General features: G+C 59.0%; 2 protein-coding genes and 1 pseudogene across 3 annotated transcripts in view; 1 reads left to right on the top strand and 2 right to left on the bottom strand.

Annotated features, from left to right (window-relative positions):
* BCAR1 (BCAR1 scaffold protein, Cas family member) overlaps positions 1-12,880 on the top strand; it is a 36,379-nt gene extending 23,499 nt beyond the window's left edge. For both annotated transcript variants that reach the window (XM_034672682.1, XM_011235400.3), the window contains exons 3-7: positions 5,677-5,838; positions 6,009-6,125; positions 6,948-8,045; positions 8,914-9,003; positions 11,908-12,880. In XM_034672682.1, coding sequence (XP_034528573.1) covers positions 5,677-5,838; positions 6,009-6,125; positions 6,948-8,045; positions 8,914-9,003; positions 11,908-12,420 — 1,980 coding nt within the window. In that variant the 3' untranslated portion in view covers positions 12,421-12,880. The remainder of the gene's footprint in view (positions 1-5,676; positions 5,839-6,008; positions 6,126-6,947; positions 8,046-8,913; positions 9,004-11,907) is intronic.
* A 3,421-nt stretch (positions 12,881-16,301) lies between these two features.
* LOC100479949 (chymotrypsinogen B) lies at positions 16,302-19,916 on the bottom strand. Its single transcript, XM_034672683.1, has 7 exons — positions 19,761-19,916; positions 18,797-18,900; positions 18,630-18,709; positions 18,148-18,226; positions 17,527-17,707; positions 16,919-17,052; positions 16,302-16,478 (listed from the first exon to the last, which is right to left on the bottom strand). The coding sequence occupies exons 1-7, from the start codon at positions 19,810-19,812 to the stop codon at positions 16,317-16,319; spliced, it is 792 nt and encodes a 263-aa protein (XP_034528574.1). The 5' UTR covers positions 19,813-19,916; the 3' UTR covers positions 16,302-16,316.
* A 330-nt stretch (positions 19,917-20,246) lies between these two features.
* Positions 20,247-23,557, bottom strand: LOC100478186 (annotated as a pseudogene).
* Positions 23,558-27,923: the final 4,366 nt, after the last annotated feature.

Below are 27,923 nucleotides of genomic sequence, written 5' to 3'. Positions count from 1 at the left end.
CAGCAGCCACATGTTTGTTCTGGGCCAAGCGGGAGGTGTTTGGGGTGGTGTTATCCAGCTACTGAAGATGGGCAGGCAGCCCACAGAGCAGACATCCAGGCTGGCCTTGGACCCTGAGGTGGCCTTCAGCAGACAAACCCCAGTGGGAGGGTGTCCCCAGCAAAGGATGCAGTCTCTGTCAAAGGCCTGGAAGTCTGGAGGGGGTGGGCAGGCAGGACTTGGCAGCTGACGCCTAGGCAGCAGGCTGGGGACCAACCCCATCGGGGGACCTGGCGCTCCCGAAGGACCAGACGCCTGCTGATGGTGGAAGGATTTTAGTAGAAGTGACTTGCCCCGTCCATGTTCTAGTGAAGTCATTCTGCCCACGGAGTGCAGGGTGGGGGGTGGGGCACCCAGAAGAGGGAGGGGTCATTGGGGGCAGCGCTGGAAGGAGGGAGCTCAGTATAGCGGTTAGGTAAGAATGGCCGAAAATCCACAGGAGTAGATGGAATAAGAGACTTCTCTTTCTCACGTGTCATAGTTTGGGTATGAGCAGTGTAGGGCTGGAGTATCAGGGGCCATACCTCAGTCCATCTTTTGAACTCCACCACCCTCAACACAGGGCTTGCATCTTCTGGGTTGGGGCGGCTTCTGCGTGAGCTCCAGCCAGCACGTCAGCGCCCTGGCTAACAGGGAGAGGAGGAGCACAGAGAAAGGAGAGGCCGGCCACCTCGTGCCCAGGGGCTCCCGTGAGTCCTGTATGTGTCAGCTCCTTGGATGGCCATGGGGCACATCTTCCGGCCATTCCTGGCTCCGCAGATACCCAGCCCTTCTCTCCTGGGGCGTGTGAGTGGGCCGGCAGAGTGACCTGTTTATGACACCTAGACCGTGGGTAGGATGCTGCCTGTGGGATTGCCAGAGGAGCGCTTCTCAGAGGTCACCGTGTGTGGGGGCTGTTGCCAGGGGATGCTGGGCTGGGGGACAGGGGCCCGAGGGCGGCACCCTCAGCTCCCCACAGGCCTGCCTGTGTGTCGTACCCCCAAGTTCATCTGCCTGTGGGATGGAGGCAAACTGAAAAGGGAGACCCTGTCTGGGCCAAGTCGAGAGCAGCCTCTTTTCACCTTTGGCCTGTGTTTCAATTCCCAAGTCCCTTGAAGATTGGGGCAGTGGAGTTTCCAGAAGCCTGGAAGCAGAGGGGGTGTCCCACAAACTTTTGAGGACAGAGTTGCCACACCCGGCTCTTCCTGTCTCCTGCATGGCTGTTCTTCCATTACACTTGCCCAGGAGGACCTTGAGAAACCCAGCCCATGCCAGCAGGGAGGGCCCTCAAAGCCAGCCCAGCCCCAGCTGCCCAGCTCGCCCCTCTGTAGAGGGGAGACCACAGCAGGCAGCATGCCCCAGAAGCCCTGGTGGGAGAGGCCAGGTGCTGGCCACGGTGGCCGGCCCGTGGGAGAAGCTGCTGAGCTTGGGATCAGCTCCCTGCGACCCAGGCCAGGCCTCGTGCTTGTGTTGTGCCTCCTCTAGAGCTGCCCGTGTCTAGGGAGACAGTGGCTGAGTGGGCAACCCCCGTGGCCCTGAGCCTCTGTCCTCAGGGTCTGTCCAGGGCTGAGGGGGGGCCTTCCCTGTTCCAGCTGGGCGGTAGTCAGCAGGCGCTAATGTCGCCCCACCCCTGCCCACGGGCGCGGCTTGGCCCTGGCCAGAGGTCAGGCTGGCTGGCTGGCTGAGGCTGAGGCACCATGGACACTGGCCACTAGGGTCACTAGCTCCTGCTTCCTGCCCAACCTGCTCCTTCAGCTGCCAGGCCAGAGCCCAGCCGATGGCAGAAGCACGCCGAGCTGGACTGGAGCCTCTGGATGGGCCTCTCCCAAGGTGGCTTTAGGGAGAGCAGCAGAGCCCTGCCAGGGAAGCACCTGCCCTTGGGGAGGTGGCAGGGAGCAGTGCCTGGCTGGTGAGCCTCGGGACGGGTCATGGTCCATCCCCCCGTACACTCAGTCACACGCACACACAGAAGCCGCGCTTTGCACACACCCCGGGGAGGCATGCCCTTTCCCCTTCCTGCTTCTCTCCCTGAATCTTAACCGACAAGCTTGTCCTGGTGCCCTTGTCCTTCCAAGCACTGGAAGCCCATGGGCCAGGAAGCCGCAGTGAGACCCACATGCTGGGCTTTGGACTTGAGCCCACGTTTTGGCTGTGGGTTCTGTGTCCCTCCCAGGTGAGGGGCTGGCTCTCAGGTGACATCTGAGTTCAGCTGGCTGGGCCCCGTGCTAGGGCTGCTCAGAGTCTGTGTCCTTGAGGACCCTGGCCTGGCGAGTGGCCCTGTGTCCTGGGGCTGAGTTGCCCTCCCCTGAGAAGCCTCGTTGCTCCTGGCCTGGGCAGCCTCGGGAGCTCCTGCTTTTATGTTGTGATTATGAAAGCAGTGCTCATTTGTCATAGAAAACACAACGTGTGAAAAAGCCTGGAGATGGGCACCTGGGTGGCTCAGTTGCTTCAGCATCTGCCTTTGGCTCAGGTCATGGTCCTGGGGCCCTGGGATGGAGCCCCATTGTGGGCTCCCTGCTCAGCAAGGAGTCTGTGTCTCCCTCTCCCCTCCCCTCTGCTTGCTCTCTAGTTCTTTCTCTCTCTCAAATCAATAAATAAAGTCTTAAAAAAAAAAAGAAAAAGCCTGGAGAGGAAATTCTCCAGTCAAGAGGTGATCTCCAGGAACTTGGGCACATTTTATCTGTCGCGTATTCTTCTGTCTTGCACAGATTTGTATGCAGACTTTTGCATTTTGAGACTAAGTCCCACGGATGTCAAAAGCATTTTCTTGGGTCCCTAAGTTGATTGTGGTGGGTGCCCCAGATTTTGTTGTGTTGCCCCCTACCCTTGGGGCGGGCTCCAGGTGGTTTCTGATTGCACGGGTCTGGATTACAAACAGTGAGATAGTAAACGTCTCAGACAGGCTTCTTTGCCCACGTTTCAAGGTTGCGCTTTCATAAACCGTGTGCTCCCCCCCAGAAGTCTGGGAAACGGAGGCTCTTAGTTTGGGGGAGAGGTCAGGTAGAAAGAGGAGGGACCCTGCCGGGACTGTGGGTAGGGTGGGGGGCCCTGCTATCCAGGAAGCCAGAGGTGAGTGGTGAGGCCACTGGCCAGGAGAGAAAGGGTCAGATGCCAGGAGCCTGCATGGCTGGGGAGAGGTCAGGGCTGCACCACAGCCTTAGCACCCTCTGGGCTGGGGCGGGGCTGTAGGACGCTGGTGGCAGAAGCAGGTGGGGCCCCCAGAGAGGGAGGTGTTTTTGTGAGGTTGCTCGTGGGGGAGTGCCTCTGGGTCAGGGCCGCAGCTGTGCTAAGGAGACAGCTGTGGTGCTGGTCAGGCGCCTGGGCAGCCACAGCTGAGCTCAGTCCTGTTCCTCCTGGGAGCCTAGGCCCTGGGAAGGGGACCCATGTCCTGTATGTCCCTCACTCTGCGTGAGATGTCAGATTGCCACCTCCTTGGTCCCACAGCACTCCAGCGGTGCTCCAGAGGCAGAAGCCGAGGCTTCTCGATGGCCGTGAGGCATGCCAGAGAAGGAACCAGTCTGGGTCCTATGGGGTGACGTCCATTTTGCAGAAGGGGGAGACCAGTAGCTGAACTGCCTGGAGGGTGACTGCAGGCCCAGGCAGAATGCGGCAGGGGGTGGCCTTTCCCAGTGGGGTCTCGGCTCACCCCTGCTGGGCCCGGCCTTGCCTGGGTCTGTCGTGTGTCTCTGTGTGGTATTGTGTGTTCTCTGCATGGTTGACATGCGTATGAGTAGGAGCACGTGGGTCTTGGGTCAGGGGTTCTGTGTCTCCACATAGCTCTGGCTATGTCACCCACCCCCAGGGCCTCGGGGGCCTGCTAATGGGGCCTCAGGTGCAGAACAGGACAGCTTGTGATTAGCGGGCTGAGCAGCTCTCTGGAGAGTAGGTTTCCCTGACAAGCATTTCCTCACTGGTGGCGGCCCTACAGTTTCTTTCTACTGGGAAGCGTTTGCTGGCCAGTGCAGCGGCTTCCTGTCACCGTCTCAGCTGCAGGAGTGGCAGGCTGCCGATGGCCTGGGCCTGGGCTCCGGCCCTAAAGCCCTTCCGCCTCTGCTCCCTGCTCACTCTGTCTTCGGGAGGCGCTGTGGGGGCTCGCAGTGAGCGGGTCCCCACCCCTCTTCGTGGGGCAGGCTCCCACCTGCCTTCTGGAGTCCGCAGGGCCTGGAGGCGCCTCGGGTCTCGCCTCAAAGCCCTGCCAACCTGCCACGTCCCGCCAGCCCCCGCCTGCCCCGCCTGTCCTGTTGTTGGCAGGTTCTAGCATCTAAAAATAGCTCTGGAGGAGACTCAAGTCTGGGGCTCAAGGAGGGAGATGAGTCTGGGGAGGGCCGCCAGCTCCACTCCCAGACACGCTGGGGGTGGGGGGTGCTGGGCGGGGAATACCCCATGGAGGCACTTGCCCCGGCAGCCAACGGGGAGGCCGCCGGCGAGGCCCCGTGTCTGCTGTGCTGTCTGGGAGGTGGGCAGAGGAGACAGTGGCAGAGGCTGGAGCACCCAGCGCCTGCAGATACATAGGACGCACCGGCGTGCAGAGCCGGCTGTCAGTGCCCCGGGGACCGGCGCAGGCCGGGATGCAGGGTCTGAGGCACATCAAGCCTGAGGGCTGGCCCTGCTGACCTGGGGATGTTTGTGGGGAGGGCCTGAGTCAACTCTGTTTCAGACATCCCCTTTGACTAGGGAACAAAAGGCCTTTCTGTCCCAGAGCGCTGAGCAGGGAGCCTTGTGGGGGAGGCGTGCCCCGAGCTGGGTTAGATCCTGCCAGCCCTTCCCACTGGGCCTCGCTCAGGGCCAGGGTGCTTGCCCGGAAAGAAGAGGCTGGTGTGAAGGGCTCTCAGCAGCTTGCTGTCCTGCACGCCAGGCCAGGGAAGGGTACCAAAGAGGGCAATGTATTGGTCCCTTCTCTGGGCCGGTGTCCCCTGACTAAGGTCTTTCCCTTTCGGGTTAGTGGTGGTCTTGGCGGCCCTGTGGGTGTGGTATACTGGGGAGTGCGGGGTCTTGGCTCTAGTCTTGGCCGCTCCCTCACACCCACACCCAACTTTCCAGCATAGCCCAAGAACTGGCCCTGAGTGGGAGTCTTTGGTGGCCCTGCCTTCAGGAGTCTCCCCAGGATGTGCTCAGTGGAGGAGGAGGGCAGGGGCACTACTTTCTGGAGGCCCCAGGCCCCAACCGTTGAGACCTCCTGCAGGCCACCTCTAGGTGGGCACAGCCTGGCACCGTCATCTGTGTCCCAAAGCCGGGAGGTGGCTGCTGGCTCTTGCGGTTGGGGCAGCCCCCTGTTGGGCAGCCTTTCTGAGGAGGGTGCAGCTAGGAGAGACAAGGCAGGACCATCCCACTCGAGGGCAGACCCTCTTCGTCCCAGGGGACCCTCCTCTGGGACTTTCCAGGTCATCCAGCTGTAGACCACTGCCATTTCCTGGCCAGAACCAGACAGCTCCAAACAAACCCTGGGGGTTCTAGTGCTCCCCAGACGCGTATCCCATTGAGGAAAGGGGGAAGAACACAGAGGGATGAGAATACCCTTGCCTCTCACTGGCCTCCAAGCCCACCCTTGAGGACCAACCCCCTTGTATAGAATCTCCCTGGGGACCTCAGGGTGGGTCCTGGAAGCTGGTTTCCAGGCTGGTGGTGACAGGTTGGTGACAGTTGGCCTTCTGCCTCCAGGTGGTGGTTCCCACCCGCGTGGGCCAGGGCTATGTGTTCGAGGCCTCCCAGCCGGAGCAGGACGAGTACGACATCCCACGCCACCTGCTAGCCCCGGGGCCCCAGGACATCTACGACGTGCCCCCTGTTCGGGGGCTGCTTCCCAGCCAGTATGGCCAAGAGGTAGGTACTGGGTCTAGGAGTTGGGGGGACCTTGGCCCAGCCCCGCTCAGGGAGCTGAGATTCCTCTGCCCCGACCAGGGCGGTCCTGGGGTCAGTGCTGTGGGGTTTCTGCTCTTCCCATCCCCTCCAGTGGCCCTGGCACCTGTGTCACTTCATCTTTTCTGCCTCAGGTCTATGACACGCCACCCATGGCTGTCAAGGGTCCTAATGGCCGGGATCCATCACTGGATGTGTATGACGTGCCCCCCAGTGTGGAGAAGGGCCTGCCGTTGTCCAACCACCACACGGTGAGCAGCCGGGGGATGCTGGGGCTTGATGGAGATACAGGGTTGGGGTGTGACGGGGTGTGTGCGGCGGGTGGGGACCCACGTCTGCATCCTGGGGGCGGCAGGAGAGACCTGACCACAGGCGCCAGCTCTGCCCCTGACTCACTCTGTGACAGAAGGGGAAACCGAGTGCTCCTCCGAGCCTCAGCTTTCTTGTCTATACAAGGGCCCCTCATGGGCCTTTAGCGGGTTCTTGAGAGGATCACACAGGATATTAGCAAGGCAACCACAGACTCTATCTTTCAAATCAGGACGCGTGTAAGAGTGAAAGGGGACTAGTAATTATGAGGGGGCATCAGGCACAAACCAGGACTGTCCTGGGTGAACCAGGGTGTTTTCACCCTAAATCTTAACACACAAATCAGCCAAGTTCCTACCACCAGGTAGGGAATACACAAGGGGTGATGGGGGTGGGGACAGCAGTGGCGATGGTGGGGTGGCTGTGGTATGACAGCTGTCCTCTCACCAGGTGTTTGTAGTTACATAGTGAATGAACTCATGTAATCCTCACCACAAATCTGAGAGAGTTCTCCTGTCTTAGAGCTGAGCAGACAGGCACAAAGAGGTTGAGTCACCTGCCTTAAGTCACACAGCTAGTAAGCAGTGGAGCCAGGATTTTGAACCCAGGGCTGGTTCCAGAGTTGGGCTCTTAACTGTAACCTGTGTGGATAAGAACTGGGACAAATGTGTGTGGCTGTCCTGTGTCTTTGTGACCAGGTCCTGCCCGGAAGGTTTGCGCGGGCGGGTGCATAGGCAGCCTTGACCGTTCCCTCTGCCCCCCAGGTGTATGATGTTCCTCCGTCAGTGAGCAAGGACGTGCCTGATGGCCCGCTGCTGCGTGAGGAGACCTATGACGTGCCCCCCGCCTTTGCCAAGGCCAAGCCCTTTGACCCGACCCGCCACCCGCTGGTCCTTGCCGCGCCCCCTCCAGACTCCGTTCCAGCCGAGGATGTGTATGACGTGCCTCCCCCTGCGCCTGATCTCTATGATGTGCCCCCTGGCTTGAGACGGCCCGGCCCTGGCACCCTCTATGACGTGCCCCGCGAGCGGGTTCTTCCTTCTGAGGCGGCCGACGGCAGTGTGGCCGATGACAACGTGTACGCAGTGCCACCCCCCACAGAGCGAGAGGCCCCGACCGAGGCCAAGCGGCTGTCGGCCTCCAGTACAGGCAGCACGCGCAGCAGCCAGTCGGCCTCGTCCCTGGAGGCCGCGGTGCCGGGCCGCGAGCCCCTGGAGCTGGAGGTGGCGGTGGAGGCCCTGGCACGGCTGCAGCAGGGCGTGAGTGCCACCGTAGCCCAGCTCCTGGACCTGGCAGGCAGCGCTGGTGGGGGTGGGGGCTGGCGTGGCACTGCTGAGCCCCAGGAGCCCCTGGTGCAGGACTTGCGGGCCGCCGTGGCAGCCGTTCAGGGCGCCGTCCACGAGCTGCTGGAGTTCGCCCGCGGCGCCATCGGCAACGCTGCACACACTTCTGACCGCACTCTGCATGCTAAGCTTAGCCGGCAACTGCAGAAGATGGAGGATGTGTACCAGACGCTGGTGGCCCATGGTCAGGCCCTCGACGGTGGCCGGGGAGGCCAAGGGGCCACTCCGGAAGACCTGGACCGCCTGGTGGCCTGCTCACGGGCTGTGCCCGAGGACGCCAAGCAGCTGGCCTCCTTCTTACATGGCAATGCCTCGCTGCTCTTCAGACGGACCAAGGTCCCCATGCCGGGACCAGAGGGGGGTGGCCCCCTGCACTCCAACTCCATCGACAAGGCCAGCAGCATCCAGTCCCGGCCCCTGCCCTCACCCCCTAAGTTCACCTCCCAGGACTCCCCAGACGGGCAGTACGAGAACAGTGAGGGGGGCTGGATGGAGGATTACGACTATGTCCACCTACAGGTAAGTGGGTGCCTTGTCCCGGCTCCCCAGCAGAACTCCCGGGGAAGACTGCTGGCCTTCCCAGGTCTCTAATTTTGCTACCCCTTGTGCTGGGGACTTTGATCCCCTCCACACTGAGCTATCTTATGGCCAAAAGAATTTGGGCCCCAGCAGGCTGCGGTGAGGCCCTGTGCCCACTCTCTGACCTTCCAGGCCAGATGCACCCCCCCCCCAACCCCCTTCCCCCCCCCCCCCCCCCCCCCCACTCAGGCCTTTGGGCTGATGTGGCCGTGTTGTCAGGGGTCCTGCAGTGCCAGCCGGGGATGGCTCCTGAGCCTCACCTGCAGGGATGGGCTGCTCCCGTGACCAGGGCAGAAGCAGCTTTCTCCTGTGTGGGGAAAGGGATTTTGAAGTATAAGCAAAGACAAAGATTGTTCCAGGCATGGGGAAGGGAGTAAAACCAGCAGATGGGAAGGTGGGGGTAGGGGCGGGCCTCTGAGTACAGAGACCCGGGTGTCAGCCAAGGGCCCCAGTGAGGAGCATTCCAGGTTGAGAGTCAGCAGGTACCAAGGCCCAGTGGTCAGGGATGGGTGAACAGGCCCTGTATGCCAAGGGGAAGGGTTTGAATGTGATTCCGTTGTGGGAACTGGAGCAGAGAGGATGGCCTAGCCATCTGGAGTGTGCCCAGCCCCTCCCTGGGCTGGCAGTTGGTGAAAGGGGCCTCGGAAGCTGTCCCCTTCCGGAAACTGTCCTGGCTGTGGGCCTGGTGCCTGCAGTGCGAGCCTGGGCTTGGCCTGCAGTGCCACCTGGTGGCTGCCTGCGAGGTCCTGAGCTCCCCCAGGCCAACGGGGGCTCCTGGCTCAGCCCAGTCCTTGTGCCTTGCCTCCAGGGGAAGGAAGAGTTTGAGAAGACCCAGAAGGAGCTGCTGGATAAGGGCAACATCATGCGGCAGGGGAAGGGCCAGCTGGAGCTGCAGCAGGTGAGATGCCCCAGTTCGCTGGCTCTCTGGGCGCGGGCCACTGGTCTGCCGGTGAGCCCAGCCACCCCTCCAGAGCTGGGCCTCCCACAGCCCTCCCTGCTCAACCGCAGGCCTGTGTCCATGTGTTTCTTTTATTTTTCTGTGAGTTACTATCAGAGTGATCATGGTAGACATTTTGGGGAACCCATAGAGAAAAGTGTAAGAAGGCAGGAAACAAGGCCCCGGAGGTAGTGGGGGTGCCCTGCTCCTGCCTCCGGAGTGGTCTCTCTCCATGTGTTTGAGATGGTACTTTGTTACATCTGCTTTTATCTCCAGATGGTTCTGTGGTATTAAACATTCCTCCTAAATTGTTTTTAAAGGCCACATGACATCTCTTATTGTTGAATGTTTACACTGTACCCAGTTTCCCGATTATAATGGTACTGCTGTGCTTATCTGCAGATGTAGAATTTTCTTCATACTTTGGATCATTTCCTGAGGGTTGGAAAGGGATTTTTTTTTTTAAAGAAATGAGGTAGTTTTATTCTGATTATGGAAATAATACAAAAATTAAAATACAGACTAGCACAAAATCAGCACAGAAATATGATCTGTCAGGTTTCCGCCTCCCCCCACCCTCCCAGGGAAGGGGGAAGGAGGGCAGAGGTGAGGAGAGCTTTCTGGCTCTTCCCTGACACTCACAGAGTAAGGTGTGATCATGGTTGTGTCCATGTCAGGGTCACTGTGAGAATGAAGAGAGTAAAGAATGTGTAATACTGAGGAGGTGTCTGGCCCCAGAACATACTCAGTAAGGGGATGAAGGTTAATAACAAGAGGTGTCTCCATCCATCCGTCCCATCTGTTTAACGTGGGGAATCTCCACTGATTTAAGAAATGGACATGTGCTTTATCCTCTTTATCTTCTCTGTCCCCTGTTGGTGGGATATTTCAGTTATTCCCAGAATTACTTCTGTAAACACTGCTGAACTGAATATAAATCTCTTCACATAACTGCTTGATCCCTTAGATAAATTCCTGGAAGCTGGAAGAAGAGATAGGAATATACACGAAATCTCTGTCAAGATGTAGCATTCTTCACCGGGGACATGAGGCGCCAGCACAAGTGTGTTGGTTGCTTCGTTCCACACGAGTGAAAAATCTGGAACACGCCCCCTCCCCCGACCCCAGGTGTCTACTGTTAGAATACTGGTTGAATAAATGAAATATAAACATTAATACATTAGAATGTTAGGTAGCTATTAAGAATTGTCAGAGAATGGAAACGACCCCCAGAGTTCAAACTAAAGATAAGCGTGCTCTCCCCCTGGATAAGAGAGCCCAATGGTGAGTCTCCTCAGGTTGCTGCCTAGGGAGGAAAGTCTAGGTGTTTCAGGGGTTAGGAAGGGGCAGTTCTATGTTGGGTTTGCTAATTAAATGAAGGCGTAGAAACTTGGGTACAGCAGAACTTGTCTGTCCTTGAGCCTGGCCATAGCTGGGCACAGCCCCTCAGGCCCCTGGTGGGAAGCAGCTCTGGGGAAGGACACATCAGTCCACACGCATGAGTCCCAAGGCAGGGCTGTCCGTAGTGACTCCCCTCTCCCTCTGAACTTACAGACTGGCTGATGTGAAGCACGTGACCCATCGTTAGGGGCTGGGGTAGCTGTAAAACAGTTGACCCTTGAATAACACGGGTTTGAACTGCATGGATCCGCTTATACCTGGTTTTTTTATTCCCCAATAAATACATTGGAAAACTATTTTGGAGACGAAGACAGTTGGAAAAAACTTGCAGGTGAACCACATAGCCCAGAACTACTGAAAAAATTATGTATTGCAAGAAAGCATTTAGTACATGTAACGGGTTTTACAAATACCATGACCTTTCTTCTTATTTTTTTTTAAGGTTTTATTTTAAGTAATCTCTATACCCAGTATGGGACTCAGACTCACAGCTCCAAGATAAAGAGTCACACGCTCTACCACTGAAGCCAGCCACTCACACCTCCCTACATTTCTTTTGTTTAAAGTTTTTAGTATGGGGAATGGACTACCTTTATAAAATGAAAGAAGGCAGTTCCCTGGGTACCATTCAGCCACCCTCCACCCCTCTTAGCAGAACTGCTAATCCTGTTATCTGGCACCCTTGCCCCACAGATCATTCTGGAGATGTTATATCATTTCATCTGCAAATACTTCAGTGTTTGGTTCTGAGAGATAATTGACCAGGATTGTGTTCCATCAGAGGTTACTTCTGGGTACCTAGGATGGCACCTGATAGCGGTCTTGTTTTCTGCTTGGTATATTTGAAAAAAATTTTTTAAGAATTAATTAATTAATTAATTAATTGAGAGAGCGAGCTGGGGGAGGGGCAGAGAGACAGAGAGAATCCCAGGGCGATTCCGTGCTGAGCTCAGAGCTCTAGTTGGGGCTCAACCCCACGACCCTGAGATCATGGCCTGAGCTGAAATGAAGAGTCGGATGCTTAACTGAGCCACCCAGGCGCCCCTGTTTGAATCTTTTTGCAATGTATATGTTAAAGACAAAATGTGTTGTTGGTTTTTTTTAATTCGTTTTGAAGTATGCATAGGTTCATAGGAAGCTGCAGAGAGAGTAGAAAACAGTCCCGTGTACCCTTCGCCCAGTTTCCCACAGTGATTGCACCCTAAGCAAGCAGAGACTGACGTCCCGAACCACGCGGCTGCTCATTTGTTCTACGTTTCTACCATTTTGTGATTTCAAAAATGTTATAGAAATGGAATCCTACCTTCTGAGATTGGCATGGCAGAAGTTACCGGCTGCGGAGGCCGCGTGCTCTGCCTGTGGCCTGGAGATGGCTTGTGTCCCACGCAGTCGCTGGGAGCCATCCCTTCCTCTCCCTTCGTGCAGTGTGGCTGCGGTTTTCACTCTGCTTTCCCTCTGCCGCAGCTGAAGCAGTTCGAGCGCCTGGAGCAGGAGGTGTCCCGGCCCATAGACCACGACCTGGCCAACTGGACGCCGGCGCAGCCGCTGGCCCCGGGGCGGACAAGCGGCCTGGGGCCCTCGGACCGGCAGCTGCTGCTCTTCTACCTGGAGCAGTGCGAGGCCAATCTGACCACCCTGACCAACGCGGTAGACGCCTTCTTCACCGCCGTGGCCACCAACCAGCCACCCAAGATCTTTGTGGCACACAGCAAGTTCGTCATCCTCAGCGCCCACAAGCTGGTGTTCATCGGGGACACGCTGTCGCGGCAGGCCAAGGCGGCCGACGTGCGCAGCCAGGTGACTCACTATAGCAACCTGCTATGTGACCTCCTGCGTGGCATCGTGGCCACCACCAAGGCCGCTGCCCTGCAATACCCGTCGCCCGCCGCTGCCCAGGACATGGTGGACAGGGTCAAGGAGCTGGGCCACAGCACCCAGCAGTTCCGCCGGGTCCTGGGCCAGCTGGCAGCTGCCTGAGAGCGGGTGACCGGAGGGATGGCGGTCAGGGGAGGAGGGCGCCTGCCCCAAGAGAGTCACCGTGTTGCGGGCATGGGGACAGGCACCCCAGCTCTGCCCGGGCCTGGTGCCCCAGACTGTCCAGGGATTTGTACATATTTATGATGGGGCAGGATCTGGGACAGTGCCTCCTCAGAGGAGCCCAAGCAGAGCTGGGCCCCCGGGAGCCAAGGCTGAGAAGTGGGCTGGTGGTCTTCCCTGCGTACACTGCGGGGCTGGGGCCACGAGCCCGCTCGACCCCCATGACCTCAGAGGACCCCTTGAGCTGATCCTAGCCCCCTAGGGGTGCCATGTTCCTTGCCCCCCCACAGCGCAAGCGCCACTGTACCAGGAGAAAAACTCTAAAACACTATTTTTCATTATTGATTTTCCAATCATTTGACTAATAGTCTACATTTAAATAAAATTTTAAAAATGAAAACCCTCTGGTGTGAGAGGTGTGAGAGCCAGGAGGGCTCATGGATGTGGGCAGGATGTTCACTCGAATGCCACGGGGTAGGAGCCACGGATTGAGGGGATTTGTGGTGAGGCTGTGGGCGGCTTCTTGGGAGGGTGAAGAAAAAGTGGGTCCCTTCAGGAGAAAACCAAAGCCCTGGGACATAGGGCCAAGCCAGGGACCTGAGGCCAGGGATCTTCTGCAAGGTGGGGGCAGGTCTGCCAATGGCCCCAAGATCTTGGGAGCCAAGGCTGCTGAGAGAAGTTGAGCGGTCCTCAAACAGCAGGGTCCGAGCACCATGGCTGGGACAGGTGCAGCCCACGGCGAGGTCGGCGGCAAGCCAGCACGGACCGAAGCAGCTCCAGGAGCACACTGGGCTCTCCTGGGGCCTACGTTCAAGGCAGAGAACCTGCTGAGGGCACCACACAGACTTGTTTTTACAGACCTCACCCAGAACTTTGCTCTTAGAAGCTCGTACTTTCGGCTTGTGGGACTTCTTCCAGAGCGTCTTTTTGAATTACACAGAGACTTGGCCTCCAAGTTGGGGTTTGGGGACCCAGAGGGCCCTTGACCTGAGTCAGTGTGTGTCCTCCTCAGACTCTGGGGTATGTCCAGCACCCCAGGGGAGGCAAGAGCCCTGGGATTCAGGAAGTGCTGCTCCTGGCTGTAACTGTTCTGCATGTGAACTTGGGCCTCAGTCTCCCTACCTCTGTGAAGAAAGGGCAGGACCTGTCAGCCCGCTCGGCTCCGAGCTCCACAGCAGGGACCCCAGTGAAGTCAGCCATCCTCCCAACCCTCAGCACCCTGTCCAGGACATAGAAGTAAACAGGCTGTGGTTGCTGGCAGGAGTTTATTTGGGTTTTGCAGAAGTGGGGGGTGGGGCAGGGGTTCAGTTGGCCTCCAGAACCCCGAGAAGCCAGGGAATGAACTTGGTGACGCGGGCGTACACCCCTGGTGAGAATGGGTTGCACTGGCTGCTGCCCCAGGACACGATGCCCACCAGGGTCCAGGCTCCATCCTTCTGGCAGACCAGGGGGCCACCAGAGTCGCCCTGCAGGAGGAGAAAGGACTTGTTTCCAAGCCTGAAGCGGGGTGCCGGGGCCCCCGTGTGCCCTGACCTGCCCCAGCCCGGGTTCTGTGCAGAGCAATGACAAGGGTGGGCACAGTGACTGAGCAGAAGACCCTTCAATGCAGGGCCTGGGGCAGGTGGCCGACCCTCTGCCCCAGCCAGTGTCTGTACAATGGGCTGGAAACCTAGGGCTCTCGGGGGCTGGGGTGAGGACGCCATGGCCCCCGGGGGCCCCCCAGCACGCCCCAGCCAGAGCGAGCTCTCGGTCGGAGGCACCTGCTCGTGCGGGTCTGGGCCTTGGCCGGGGCAGCTGGCGTGAGCGAGGTGGAGGAGACCCGGCAGAAAGGAGCCACCCTCCCGGCCTGAGCAGGCACAGGGCGAGGTCGGTGAGGGCAGGCAGGGGTGGCAGAGCTGGGCCATACCATGCAGGAGGAGATGCCGTTGGCGCCCGCACAGACCATCACATCGGTGATCCTGCTGCCCCAGAACTGCTTGCACTCGGCATTGGACAGGAGGGGCAGGGCCGCCTGCTGCAGCTTGTCGGGGGTCTTGTGGGCTGGAGGGACACAGCAGGCCAGGAGGGGTCAGGGAGCCTTCCCCCGCAGAAGCGCTTAGGACACGGGAGGAGGGGCTGCCACAGAGGGAGCAGCTGGGGAAGGAGAGACCGGGCCGGCCCCCCGGGGCCCTGAACCACACCTGGATGTCAGACTCCCAGCCGGGACCCCGTGGCCCACCGACCACGGCCACCGGCGTCAAGTCTGGAGAGAAAATCCAGCCTGAAAATGGGGCAACGTGACCCGGGTGCAAGTGAGTGAGGCCGACGCTTGCTGGTGCTTCGGTGTTTCTCGGCTCGTTAGTCTTAAAGTATAGAGTGCTTACGCTCTTCTCTATTCATGTTTGGTAGGTTTTATCATTAAAAGTGTTTTAAATAAAGAAATAGAAAGATTTATGGCTTGCAATTTATGTTTTTGGGATTTAGACCAAAACCAGAATGAGTCTCCCTTTGAAAAGGCCCTTCAAGGACACTCACAGTTGTACTGGGTCCTGCCCCAGCCTGTGGTGGCGCAGATGGAGCCCGTGGGGAAGCTGGCGTTGCCGCTGGGCAGGCACACGGGGGACACGGTGTCGGAGAGCAGGGCAGGTGTGGCCAGCTTCAGCAGGGCGATGTCGTTGGTGTCTGCAGCCCTGTCCCACAGCGGGTGTTCGAAAACCTGGGGAGACGTGGTGGGGGCTGGGCAGCGTTCAGAGGGAGGACTCGGGGGGCTGAAGTGGGGGGGACAGAGGCCTGGAGACGCAGAGGGCTCAGCGTCGTTGAGAAAGGAGCACAGATGGAGCTGCACGGACAAAATCTCTGGAAACTGGCATTTGACACATTGGTGATACTTAGTTTTTATATTTTTGTGCTTTTCTACAATGAGCAAAACTTTATCATCAGAAAAAACCTTCCGTATTTGTAAAGGAGCTTTATTCTTTGGGCAAGAAGGCTCTGGACTCAAGTGCAGTGGGTGAGGCCCGAGCGGGTCGGCCAGGGTCGTCTGTCCACACACCCTGCCCACCTTGCTGCTCCCTCGTCCCCGGCACTGGGGAGCAGGGGCAGCCCTGCTGTGGCCATGCCAGCCCACCCGCCTCGGCCTGCCCGCCCGGGGGTACCTCCTCGATCCTCAGCACCTGGACAGCCTCGTCATCAGAGCCATGATCAGACACCCCGGCCACCACACGGTGGCCCTTCCTGGAGAGAGAGGAGGTAGCAGAGCGTGCTCAGGCTCCGGCCACCTCCGAGGGGCGCCCAGGAACTGTGCCAGTGAGGGGAGCCCTGGCTGAGCTGCTCACTCCCGCAGCGACCTTGGGGCCTGGTTCCCCATCTGTACGGTGAAGGCACAGGACTAGAGCCGCTCTCCCGACCACGCCGGGGTCTGAGGCACCACGCCGGGCTCTGAGGCGGTGGAGGGCACAAGGGTGGGGATTTTCTCCTGCTCTGCCTGTAGCTAGAGGGCGGGAGCAGCCTCTTCCCCACCTGCCGTCTGCCTCACACCCTTCCTGCCAGGTTCAGTGCCCAGGGGTGTGGTTGGGGAGGGAGTGAGGGTTGTNTCAAGCTAGGTCCAGTAGCAGAACCTCAGTTCTACCGCATGGTGAAGTCCTGAACAGGGAGGATAAGAAATAGATACAGCTTCCCCAGGAAGCCGGGAATGCCTAAAGAGGGGATGATAACAGCACCCCATGCCGGTGATGGAGATACCTCAGCCCCCCCCCCCCCCGTCTCCTAGGCCACCCAGACACACAGGTGAACTCAGCGCTTCCCTTTGTATGCTTTCGTTGGAAACACGCAGGGTTGGGATAGTGGGGGCTATGGGCTCAGTTGGCAGCAAGTATTTCCTGAACCCAAGAAATGAGCTCGGTGATGCGGGCGTACACGGCAGGAATAGAGGGGAAGCAGATGCTGCTGCTCCAGGACACGATGCCCACCAGGGTCCAGGCTCCATCCTTCTGGCAGACCAGGGGGCCACCAGAGTCGCCCTGCAGGAGGAGAAAGGACTTGTTTCCAAGCCTGAAGCAGGGTGCCGGGGCCCCCGTGTGCCCTGACCTGCCCCAGCCCGGGTTCTGTGCAGAGCAATGACAAGGGTGGGCACAGTGACTGAGCAGGAGACCCTTCGATGCAGGGCCTGGGGCAGGTGGCCGACCCTCTGCCCCAGCCAGTGTCTGTACAATGGGCTGGAAACCTAGGGCTCTCGGGGGCTGGGGTGAGGACGCCATGGCCCCCGGGGGCCCCCCAGCACGCCCCAGCCAGAGCGAGCTCTCGGTCGGAGGCACCTGCTCGTGCGGGTCTGGGCCTTGGCCGGGGCAGCTGGCGTGAGCGAGGTGGAGGAGACCCGGCAGAAAGGAGCCACCCTCCCGGCCTGAGCAGGCACAGGGCGAGGTCGGTGAGGGCAGGCAGGGGTGGCAGAGCTGGGCCATACCATGCAGGAGGAGATGCCGTTGGCGCCCGCACAGACCATCACATCGGTGATCCTGCTGCCCCAGAACTGCTTGCACTCGGCATTGGACAGGAGGGGCAGGGCCGCCTGCTGCAGCTTGTCGGGGGTCTTGTGGGCTGGAGGGACACAGCAGGCCAGGAGGGGTCAGGGAGCCTTCCCCCGCAGAAGCGCTTAGGACACGGGAGGAGGGGCTGCCACAGAGGGAGCAGCTGGGGAAGGAGAGACCGGGCCGGCCCCCCGGGGCCCTGAACCACACCTGGATGTCAGACTCCCAGCCGGGACCCCGTGGCCCACCGACCACGGCCACCGGCGTCAAGTCTGGAGAGAAAATCCAGCCTGAAAATGGGGCAACGTGACCCGGGTGCAAGTGAGTGAGGCCGACGCTTGCTGGTGCTTCGGTGTTTCTCGGCTCGTTAGTCTTAAAGTATAGAGTGCTTACGCTCTTCTCTATTCATGTTTGGTAGGTTTTATCATTAAAAGTGTTTTAAATAAAGAAATAGAAAGATTTATGGCTTGCAATTTATGTTTTTGGGATTTAGACCAAAACCAGAATGAGTCTCCCTTTGAAAAGGCCCTTCAAGGACACTCACAGTTGTACTGGGTCCTGCCCCAGCCTGTGGTGGCGCAGATGGAGCCCGTGGGGAAGCTGGCGTTGCCGCTGGGCAGGCACACGGGGGACACGGTGTCGGAGAGCAGGGCAGGTGTGGCCAGCTTCAGCAGGGCGATGTCATTGGTGTCTGCAGCCCTGTCCCACAGCGGGTGTTCGAAAACCTGGGGAGACGTGGTGGGGGCTGGGCAGCGTTCAGAGGGAGGACTCGGGGGGCTGAAGTGGGGGGGACAGAGGCCTGGAGACGCAGAGGGCTCAGCGGTCGTTGAGAAAGGAGCACAGATGGAGCTGCACGGACAAAATCTCTGGAAACTGGCATTTGACACATTGGTGATACTTAGTTTTTATATTTTTGTGCTTTTCTACAATGAGCAAAACTTTATCATCAGAAAAAACCTTCCGTATTTGTAAAGGAGCTTTATTCTTTGGGCAAGAAGGCTCTGGACTCAAGTGCAGTGGGTGAGGCCCGAGCGGGTCGGCCAGGGTCGTCTGTCCACACACCCTGCCCACCTTGCTGCTCCCTCGTCCCCGGCACTGGGGAGCGGGGGCAGCCCTGCTGTGGCCACGCCAGCCCACCCGCCTCGGCCTGCCCGCCCGGGGGTACCTCCTCGATCCTCAGCACCTGGACAGCCTCGTCATCAGAGCCATGATCAGACACCCCGGCCACCACACGGTGGCCCTTCCTGGAGAGAGAGGAGGTAGCAGAGCGTGCTCAGGCTCCGGCCACCTCCGAGGGGCGCCCAGGAACTGTGCCAGTGAGGGGAGCCCTGGCTGAGCTGCTCACTCCCGCAGCGACCTTGGGGCCTGGTTCCCCATCTGTACGGTGAAGGCACAGGACTAGAGCCGCTCTCCCGACCACGCCGGGGTCTGAGGCACCACGCCGGGCTCTGAGGCGGTGGAGGGCACAAGGGTGGGGATTTTCTCCTGCTCTGCCTGTAGCTAGAGGGCGGGAGCAGCCTCTTCCCCACCTGCCGTCTGCCTCACACCCTTCCTGCCAGGTGCAGTGCCCAGGGGTGTGGTTGGGGAGGGAGTGAGGGTTGCTCCCTGACACCCAGGGGGCCCCTACTGCCCGAGCCCGGGCCTCACCTGACCCTGCAGTGGGCAGCAGTGACCACCCAGTGCTGGCTGATGAGGGAGCCCCCGCAGAAGTGGAAGCCGGAGCCAGTCTGGAGAGAGAGGTGAGGCACAGTCAGCCTCCCTCTCCTGCCTGGCCCCTCCCGGTCTTACCCGCCCTTCCTCAGCTTCCCCCTCACCTGCAGGGACACCTGCCAGGGCCAGGAGCTGGAGACAGCGTCCTCTCCATTGATGATCCGGGACAGTCCACTCAGCTCGGGGCGGATGGCAGGGACCCCGCAGCCTGGGGGCCAGGGCCAGGGCAGCTGGTCAGTGGATGGGGCCCCGAGGGGCCAAGGGGAAAGACCCGGCACTTCCAGGCCTCTGTGGCCACCTAGCACCCGGAGCTTTGGCCACTGCAGGGCACTCAGCCCCTCCTAACCCAGCCTCCAGCTGCCCCAGTGCCCTTGTGGAGGCTGGAGGCTGCGGGCACCTGGAATTGGGGCCCAGAGCTAGAAGACTGGGCCCAGAGACTCCCTATGTAGCCAGCTCCCTAACCCACTGTGTGCCCTGAGAAGAGCCTCCATCCCACTCAGAACCCAGGGTCCTGAGTCGTGGGGCCGGGATGTCCTGCCTGAGGCCCCGGTGCTCTCTGAGCCCCCGAGTCTGCAGCAGCAGCAGCTCGGGGTCAGAGTGTTCCTCCCGCCAGAGCAGCATAGACCCAGGAAGCTGCCCAAGTCAGGAGACGGAAGGGGCGGGGCAAAAAGGACAGGCGCGGGGGACGCCACCGAGGCTGAATTCCTGTGGCTCGACAGACGTGGGTGTTGCAGGAGCCCTGATGACCCCGCTCCTGACCCCACTTCCGAGCGTAAGGAGGAGGCCAAGATGAGGCAGGTCCAGTGTGATCAGTGGAATCTGAGGGGCCCGAGGGACCTCTGGGGGGGAGGACTGGGGAGCCCAGGAGAGGCACCCAGAGAGGCTGAGGGGGAGCCAGCGGGGTGGCAGGGCTCAGCCCGGGGCGGGTGATGAGAGGTGCGAGGACTGGACCCACCATGTCCCAGCTTCTTGGGTGGGGGTGGGAGAGGATTGGTCTGGGGGTGCGGGGGCCAGGGGTGGGAGAGGCTTGGTCTGGGGCTGCCAGGCCTGCCTGAACCTCGAGCTTACCGGAGCTGCTGCCAAAGAGGAGAAAGCCAAGGACAACCCAGAGAAAGGCCATGGCGTGTGGCTCAGGAGGTGGGATGGGGTCTGCCTGAAGGACCCCCGTTATATTCCCCCAGCCCACCAATTACAGCCTGCCTCACCATCCCTTCCTTATCTTGAGTCCTTGGGCTGGGAAGCACCTGCCCCCTGTGCAGGCCTGGGAAAGACGCAAACCTGGGGGGCTGCTCCTGGGAAGGTTCCTTGGAACCACAGGTGTGTGCGGCCAGCAGCTGGCTCATCCCCCCCGCTGCCCGCTCCCTGTCCACTCCCTGGGGTGGGGCCCTGAGCACCCTGAGCAGGGCATGGATGCCTGGGACCCTGATGCCTCCCGGGGTGGGAGCATGGAGTCGGGGGTGGGGGCCGAGGTCCCACTTTATCTTTTGGGAGCAAGATGCCATTTGTCCCAGTGAAGCCACAAGCTTAGGAGCAGAATGAGGTCTCAGGGGCCCCGACACAGGAAAGCACATCATCAGTGTGTCTTTTGTTGGTTTATTGAGGCTTTGTGGGAGCAGGTCAGCAGGGACGGACGGCAGAGTAGGGCTGGGGACTCAGTTGGCTTCCAGGATCTGCCGTACCCAGGGGATGAGCTCGGTGACTCGGGCGTACACACCAGGACTGGACGTGGAGCAGGTGCCGCTGCCCCAGGACACGATGCTCACCAGGGTCCAGGCCCTGTCCTTCTGGCAGACCAGGGGGCCACCAGAGTCACCCTGCAGGGAGAGAGAGGGGGGCTTGGATCTGCAGCCTGGTGGCCTGGCAGCTCACACCCAGCACGTGCATATTGGAGGGATTATGAAAGAAGCTTCAGCATCTCCTTGTGTGGTTTGTGTCCCTGAGAGGCCGGGCCGTCACTTGGGGCCCTATGATAGAGGCCTAATACAGCAGGTTTGATTGACAGGAAGGAAGCATGAGTGGTGCTGGCCCGGCCGTGGAGCCGGAGCCCTTCTGGAGCCCTCTGGGCACCATGATCCACTACCCAGGCTGCACCCTGCACTGCTCCAGGGGCAGGGGGGCACGATTCGTTCAGGCACTGATTTCAATGGAATTTTGCAATATGGCGGTTTCAAGACCACAGCCCCTTGCCCTGACTTGCCTCTGTTGAGGTCACTGGTGATCGGCTGGGAGAACTAAGCATTTTTACAACTGCTCCAGCAGGAATTGCAGGGAGAGTGTCAGGCCCTCCAAAGAGGCCCGCGTGTTACTTCCAGCTCCTGTCTCTGGCCAAGCCCTTCCCTGGGCTTTGGCCGGAACCCACCCCAGACCGGGAGGGAAGGGGCGCTGGCTGAGTCCAGGGGGCCATACCATGCAGGAGGACACGCCACTGGCCCCGGCGCAGACCATGAGATTGGTGATCTTGTTGCCCCAGAACTTCTTGCACTTGGCATTGGACAGGAGAGGCAGGGCGGCCTGCTGCAGCCTGTCGGGGGTGTTGGCATCTGGAAGGGCAGGGTGGGCGATCAGCAGCCACGGCCTGGCCCCCCATGTCCCACCCACCCGCATGGAGGGCACTCACTGGTGTGTTTGGTCAGGCCCCAGCCGGTGGTGGCGCACAGGGTCCCGGCAGGGAAGTCGTCATTCTCATTGGGCAGGCACATGGCGGACACAGTCTGGGAGAACCAGCCGGGCGTGGCCAGCTTCAGCAGTGTGGTCATTGTTGATGGTGAATGTGTTGAACTTGGGGTTCTTGAAAACCTGCAGAGTGGGGCGGACTGCGGTTGGGGTCTGGGAGGAGGCCGACGCGGGGCTGAACCAGGGCGCGGGGCCACTGCAGATCACCTCAGTGCTCCTGTCCGCACAATGGCCCGTTCGATTTGGCACCAGGAGCCCGAGGCCAGGCCCAGGACCAAGGTGCAGACCTTGAACACCCTGCTTTCTGCTTTGCCGCATCACGATGGAGTGCCGGGGTGGTCAGGAGCAGCTGGGGGTGTTCGGGTCTTAGCCAGGGTGGGACACTCCTGAGGGCCTGTTCCCCCCCACCCTGGGGTCACACTCAGACTCCAGGGCCACCATACCTTGGCAATCTTCAGCACCTGGATGTCCTCAGCATCTGAGCCCTGGTCAGACTCCCTGGCCACAACCCGGTGGGTGGTTCTGGAGAGGGCCCGAGAAAGAAGGGGGATCCTGCTGTGAGGCAGTGGAGCCGTGGGGGCGGGGTGCAGGGTCTGTGTGTGTGCGTGTGTACCTTTGTGCATGTGCTCAGAGTTGCTGATCCAGAAAAGGGAGCTCAAAATATCAGTAATTGCCCCCGAAACACCTGTACCTACAGCCCTCTGGTGCTTCCTTCTCCCTGATCCTTGGAAGACCAGCATGACTTGGGTTTTCTACACATTCCCAAACAAGGAAACTGAGGCACAAGGAGTTAAAGGTCCAGCCCTCAGTGCTGAGAGTTTCCCCCTCCACTAAGAGGTTTCCTGGGAACCCTGGGTCCTCACCTGACCCCACAGTGGGTGGCAGTGACCACCTAGTCCTCACTGATCAGGGAGCCCCCCGCAGAAGTGGAAGCTAGTGCTGTCCTGAAGGAAGACAGAGAGGTCAGTGCTAGCTGGATACCAGCAGCCCCCAGCCGGTCCCAGCTGGGCCAATACTCCAGCCCACTCAGGGGCAGAATTCCCCTCTCACCTGCAGGGACACCTGCCAGGGCCAGGAGCCCGGGACAGCATCCTCCCCATTGATGATCCTGGACAGGCCACTCAGCACGGGATGGATGGCGGGAACCCCGCAGCCTGGGGGTGGGAGTATGAGGTAAGGGATGGAGGCCAAGGGCTCCCCACCCAGGTCCCTCTGTCCAGGAACCCCCATGGACAACTCAGTCTGATGTGTGCTTCGGGCCAGAGAAGCCCGACAGGTTGGCTGCAAGGTGGTGGCTGGCCTGAGCAGGGGCTGGAGGCAGGGCTCTGGGGGTCTGAACCCAGCCCCCCCACTGCCTAGCCTTAGCATTCTGAGCGTCTTCCCATCTGCAAAGAGGGGCTCATGAAGCTGCTAACCTCACAAAGTTGGGATAAGGGTGCAAGAAGATGGGGCGCCTGGCGGCCCAGTCGTTTCAATGTCCGACTCTTGATTTCAGCTCAGGTCATGATCTCGAGGTCTTGAGATCGGCCCCGTGTCTGGCCCCACGCTCAGAGTAGTCTGCTTCTCTCTCTCTCCCTCTGCCCCTCCCCTGGCTCGAACTCTCCCTCTCTCTCTGTCTCTCTCTCTCCCTCTCTCAAGTAAATAAATAAATAAATCCTTAAAATAAAAGGGGGGGGGATGCAAGAAGGCCAAGCAGGCAAAGCAGGAACTTGCTCTGTTCCCGGCCCAGAGCAAGCGCTCCGTGAACACGAGTCTGAAAGTGCCAGGCCCAAGGTCCCGAAGGGCTGGTGGTGGCCAAGCCACTCTGGCCTGCTTGCCGTCTGAGCCGTTCTGGGAGCCACTAGCTGTTCAGGGATTTTTGCTCCCTCTGGACTTGGCCTCTCTGTCCCTTGCACAGCGTGTGAGGCCTCAGTCAGCCCCAGGAAGGCCCAGGAGGCCTCACACTGGCTGGTCTGGTCCAATCCTCCCCACATCCCCATTGTGCCAGTGGAGCTAGTGAGGCTCAGAGGGGGAGACTCACTCAGGCTCATACCACCGTGTGCAGCTAAACGGGGAGCAGGGACCCTGTTGCCCCTTCTGGCCCCGGGGGTGGAAGGGGAGCAGAGACATCCCTCCTGGCCTCTGCTTGCCCCCAACTCACCGAAGGTTGTGCCCAGGAAGGCGCAGCAGGAGAGGAGCCAGAGGAAGGCCATGGTGCTGCGGTCAGGGAGGTGTAGGCCGTCTGCCTGGGGAGCTCCCCGTTATATACCCGTGCACCAAGCTGTAATCTGCACACCTTGAGGTGACAGTCCCTTTCCTGGGCATGTGCCTGAGTAGGTAGAATGTGCCAGAGCAGGGCTGGCATCGCGGCGTGGGATGGCAGCAGCTGTGGCCCGTGGTCGAGCTTCGGTCTGGGTCAAGGGCGAAGGTGGGGCCAAACAAGGTGGCCTCGGGGAGGGCTCAGAAAACTCGGGCTTCCTCTTCCAGGAGGGGACTTCTGGACAGCAGCCAGGCCTGGGCAGGGTTTGAGCCCCAACCTATTCTCTCATGGGCTGGAGAACCTTGGACAAGTAATTTAGTTGGTCTGTTATTTGAAACCCTTGGGCAGTGTGGTCAAGGAGGGAGGAGGTGTGGGGACCAAGGCATGGATGGCCAGGGGTCTGAGGGGTACACCCCCGGTCTTGGGGATGGCCAAGAAGTCTCCCTGAAGGTTCCATCCAGTATCTAGGGTGGTCACTTGGGCTATGTGCAGCGTGGCTCAGAGGGGCAAGTGCCCACTGCCTGTTTACACGACGCTGGGTCTCTTCACCCAGACACTATGGGCCGCTGGAATCGAGCATGTGGCCTCCTGGGGCCACAGCCCCAGTGAGAGCCAGTGGAGGCTGGATCAAGCAGGAAATGGAGTTGAGGAGGGAGGCAAGGAGGCCTGCTTCTGGCTTGGGCAACAGGGTGGGCAGTGGGGCCATTTCTCAGCACTTGAGAAAACAGGGAAGGAGATATTTGAGGGTGAGGCTGCTAGACACAGTGTGAGCCCCACAAAACACACAAGGAAAATGGTATCTCATGGCTGCTTTTAATTTCCATCACGCTGACGATGGTAGCGTGCTCCCCAGTACAGGTCTCCACACAAAACAGCTGTGCAGACTCGGGCGGGTTATGCGCCCTCTCTGGTTTTGTTTCTAAGTGTGTAAAATGGGGATGCTCGTAGTATAGATCCCACATTATGAAAAGGCACGATCCATTCCAAGCAAGGACCAGGCCTCACACACAATGCGTCCTGGTTGGTTCTCTGTACTCCCTGAATTTCCTATCAGTGCCCTTTCCACATTCTAGAAGCCTGTCGGATGACAGCGAGGGTGGCCACACTGTATCACGTGGGAACGAAGGACACAAAACAGGAGACAGAGGGTAGCCCCCTCTGTGAGATTATGCTAGCCCTGCAAGCCCATTCATCCTTTCCAGCCCAGCTTACCATGCCCATAGCGGACCGGAACAAAAGAAAAGAAACACAGATTTCTCCTGCTTTTAGCAAGCTGCATGCATGGGGAAAGGAGTGGGAGAATTTAGTGAAAAGAGTAAAAAAAAAAAAAAAAAAAAAAAAGTAAAATGTACCCTACCAGCTAAGGAGTTATCGTGATTAACACAGAGGCAAGAGGGCCTCACCTAGAAGGGGACATTTAAGTTAGGGGAGAAGGCGGACTGTGTCCAGGCCGGGGCATTAGCAAGGGCAAAGAGCGATGCTCAGGAGGCCGCCCGGGGAGGCAGGGGGCACTGGTGAGCTCAGAAGGCAGGAGGCCAACGCAGAGAGGCCAAGGGGAGCGACCGAGGGGGGGCCCTGGTGGAGACACGGTCGGGAGCGGCTGCCCTGACGCTGAGGCCCTCCGGCGCGTCGTTCCACCGGTGAAGCCGCAGTGGCAGCCCCGGGCGGCCAGGTGGCAGCGGCCGCAGGGCTGGCGGGACTCCAGGTGGGAAGGGAAGGGCAGGTGGGGGCGGGGCGCACGGGCTGCGGAGGTCTGGGAACGCGCGCAGCTGCAGTTGGGGGCGGGCCGCACTCCTGCCGGGCGCTGGGCCGAAGCTCGCGGGGGGGCGGCCAGCGGCCCTCCAGCCCGCCCCGCCGCGACCCCTGACCCAGAGGAAGGACCCTTTGGCCCGCGCCCTTCCTTTCCTTTAGGACGCCGGGCTCCTCCGCCCCTTTGCGATTAGACCTCGGCCAAGCAGCCAGTCCTCAGGGTCCCAGGATGAGCCGACCGATCTCTGGACCCAATTGTTCAGCCAATCAAGTTGACAATATCCAGTATTTTCCCGGCTTCCATTTTTCGCTGATAACTCCTGACTTCCCACCGTCGGGTTTGGAACCCTGCCTCCTGAGCTCCTGGAGCGCACCCATCTCTACACTTGCACACTCCCAGGGAGAAGGTATGGCCTTGTTTGCGTGTGGATTGTGTGCCAGCTCAGAAAATCCAACCTCGTTGCAGGGGTGTAGCATCTAGTAGGTTTAGTGGGCAGTGCTGAAGCAATTCCAGGAAAAGGGGTTGCTCAGGGTGACCCGCTCGGTGTGCGCGCTGGGAACAGACAGCATGGGACAGCTGCTTCCCACGCAGTCTGTGTTTGGGTCAAGAGCTTTACTGGGGACAGGAGGCCCCAAGCCAGTCCCTGCCCAGCTGCTTTGTGGGATTTGGCCTCTGGTGGGGGTTGTGGGGTCGGGGGATCCAGGCCCTGCCTAGCATGGAGGGAGAGCATGGGTCCACGACTGGCAAGTCTAAGACTGGTATTGCTCGAGGCCGGCACTCAAATGTCAGTTTCCTTAAGTGAACGGGCCTCTCTTCCTGAAGTCCTATCTCAGGAGGTCAAATCCCAATCCCCTTTTTTATTAAAACTAAGATGTATTGAAATATAATTTACATGTGATGAGATGGACAGATGTTAAGTGAACAGAGGGGTGAATAGATACACATCCACTGTAGTGTAACAAACACCACAACCAAGCTATCACCCCAGAAGGTCCCCGCGTGCCGCTTTCCAGCTACCCCTGCTCTGAGGTAACCAGCCACCGCTGTTCCTATTTCTTTCACCACAGATGAGTTTTGCCTGTTCTTTCACTCAGCCAGATGGTTTTGTGATTCACTTGTGTTCTTGGCTGTGTCAGGAGTGGTGTACTTCATACACACACCACAATTTAGGTACCACTCTCCCACTGGGACATTTGGGCTGTTTCTCCTCCCCCTCCCTTAAACTCCCTTTTTTTCCTACTACTTTTCCCCAAACCATGGCAGAGTAGGGAATGGGAGATGTCTATGGGAAGGATCTTAAGCCCGTTGTCAGGGATGTACACCAAAAACTCCTTTCTCCTCTCAGGGTGCTGTAAGTTAATATTGTTTTGGGGAAAAATTATCAAATATTTCAAACTGCCCTGGTACATGTTGGCATTGTATTCAGCTATGAAATATAGAGACCTGAAAAACTATAGCTTAAGCAAAGTAGACATTTATTTTCCTCATTTAACATGAATTCTAAAGGGAGATAGTCCAAGGCTGATGTGGCAACTCAAAGCCTGTGGCATCTTCCTCATAGCTCCAATATGTCTGCTGAACCTCCGTGCATCACAGCTGCATTCAGGCAGGAAAAGAAGGGGGAGAGAAAAGGGCAAAAAGCAATACCACTAGAATCTGTTCCATTTTTAAAAAATCTTCCTGGTTAGTCCCCATCCAATGACATCTACTTACATCTCATTAGCAGAGCCATGTCTCCAGGCCACCTCTAGCTGCAGGGGGTCAGGAAAGGAAGCATGTTAGCTGAGACTTCTCTACCTCAAACAAAATTTGGAAGAATGGAGGATGAGGTTTTGATAAGCTACCAGCACTGACAGCCACACCAGCTAAACTCTGAGATTGGAAAAATGGAAACTGATTCTTACATCTTTTTCCTTTTCTTTAATTACACAAATCTTATGCCTGACTTCTTCGAGATTTAGGCATTTGAAATGGAATGGCCTGGCGTCCCACGATTCAAAAGCCCTGGCTTTTCGTGCAAGTCAGGATTCTCGGTCACCAGCAAAACAGAAGACTCTGTGGACTTAAGGCGAGAATGAGTTTCTTAAGAGGCTCACAGTGTTGTCAGGACGGGAAACTGGAAAACCGGGCTGGGGGCTTGGCAGCCAGGCGCCAACTCCACACCAAGCTGTCAGCCCACGAGGTGGGCAACCCCCAAATGTAGCCAAGGGGCTTGATGCCGGGTGGGGGGGGCTGGACAGGGACCAGCACCCACTCACTCACTCCTTTGGCTCACCCAACATGTGGCCATCCGATTGAACATATTTGATCATTTCTAAGACAAATTATGTTCACATTTTAACTTCTCTGAAAATGGGAATCGTCTTATAAGTGGTGGCCACTTTCAGTTACGGGCAAGGCAGCAGCAGGGCCTCTACAGACCTGGTTGTTAGTCCTGACAGCCGCGCTAGGCAGATCCGGCCTCTCTCGGCCTTCAAACCACAGGCCCCTTGAGGGCCATTCGAGGAAGAGGAAGCCGATCAACTGAGCGTCCTGCGGGCCTCCTCGTGTAAGGCCCAGGGAGCGGCCG

Source organism: Ailuropoda melanoleuca, chromosome 12 (assembly GCF_002007445.2).
Source record: "Ailuropoda melanoleuca isolate Jingjing chromosome 12, ASM200744v2, whole genome shotgun sequence".
Taxonomy (NCBI): Eukaryota; Metazoa; Chordata; class Mammalia; order Carnivora; family Ursidae; genus Ailuropoda; species Ailuropoda melanoleuca.
Note: the sequence above shows the minus strand (reverse complement) of the source record. Positions and strands in the feature narration are given on the sequence as shown.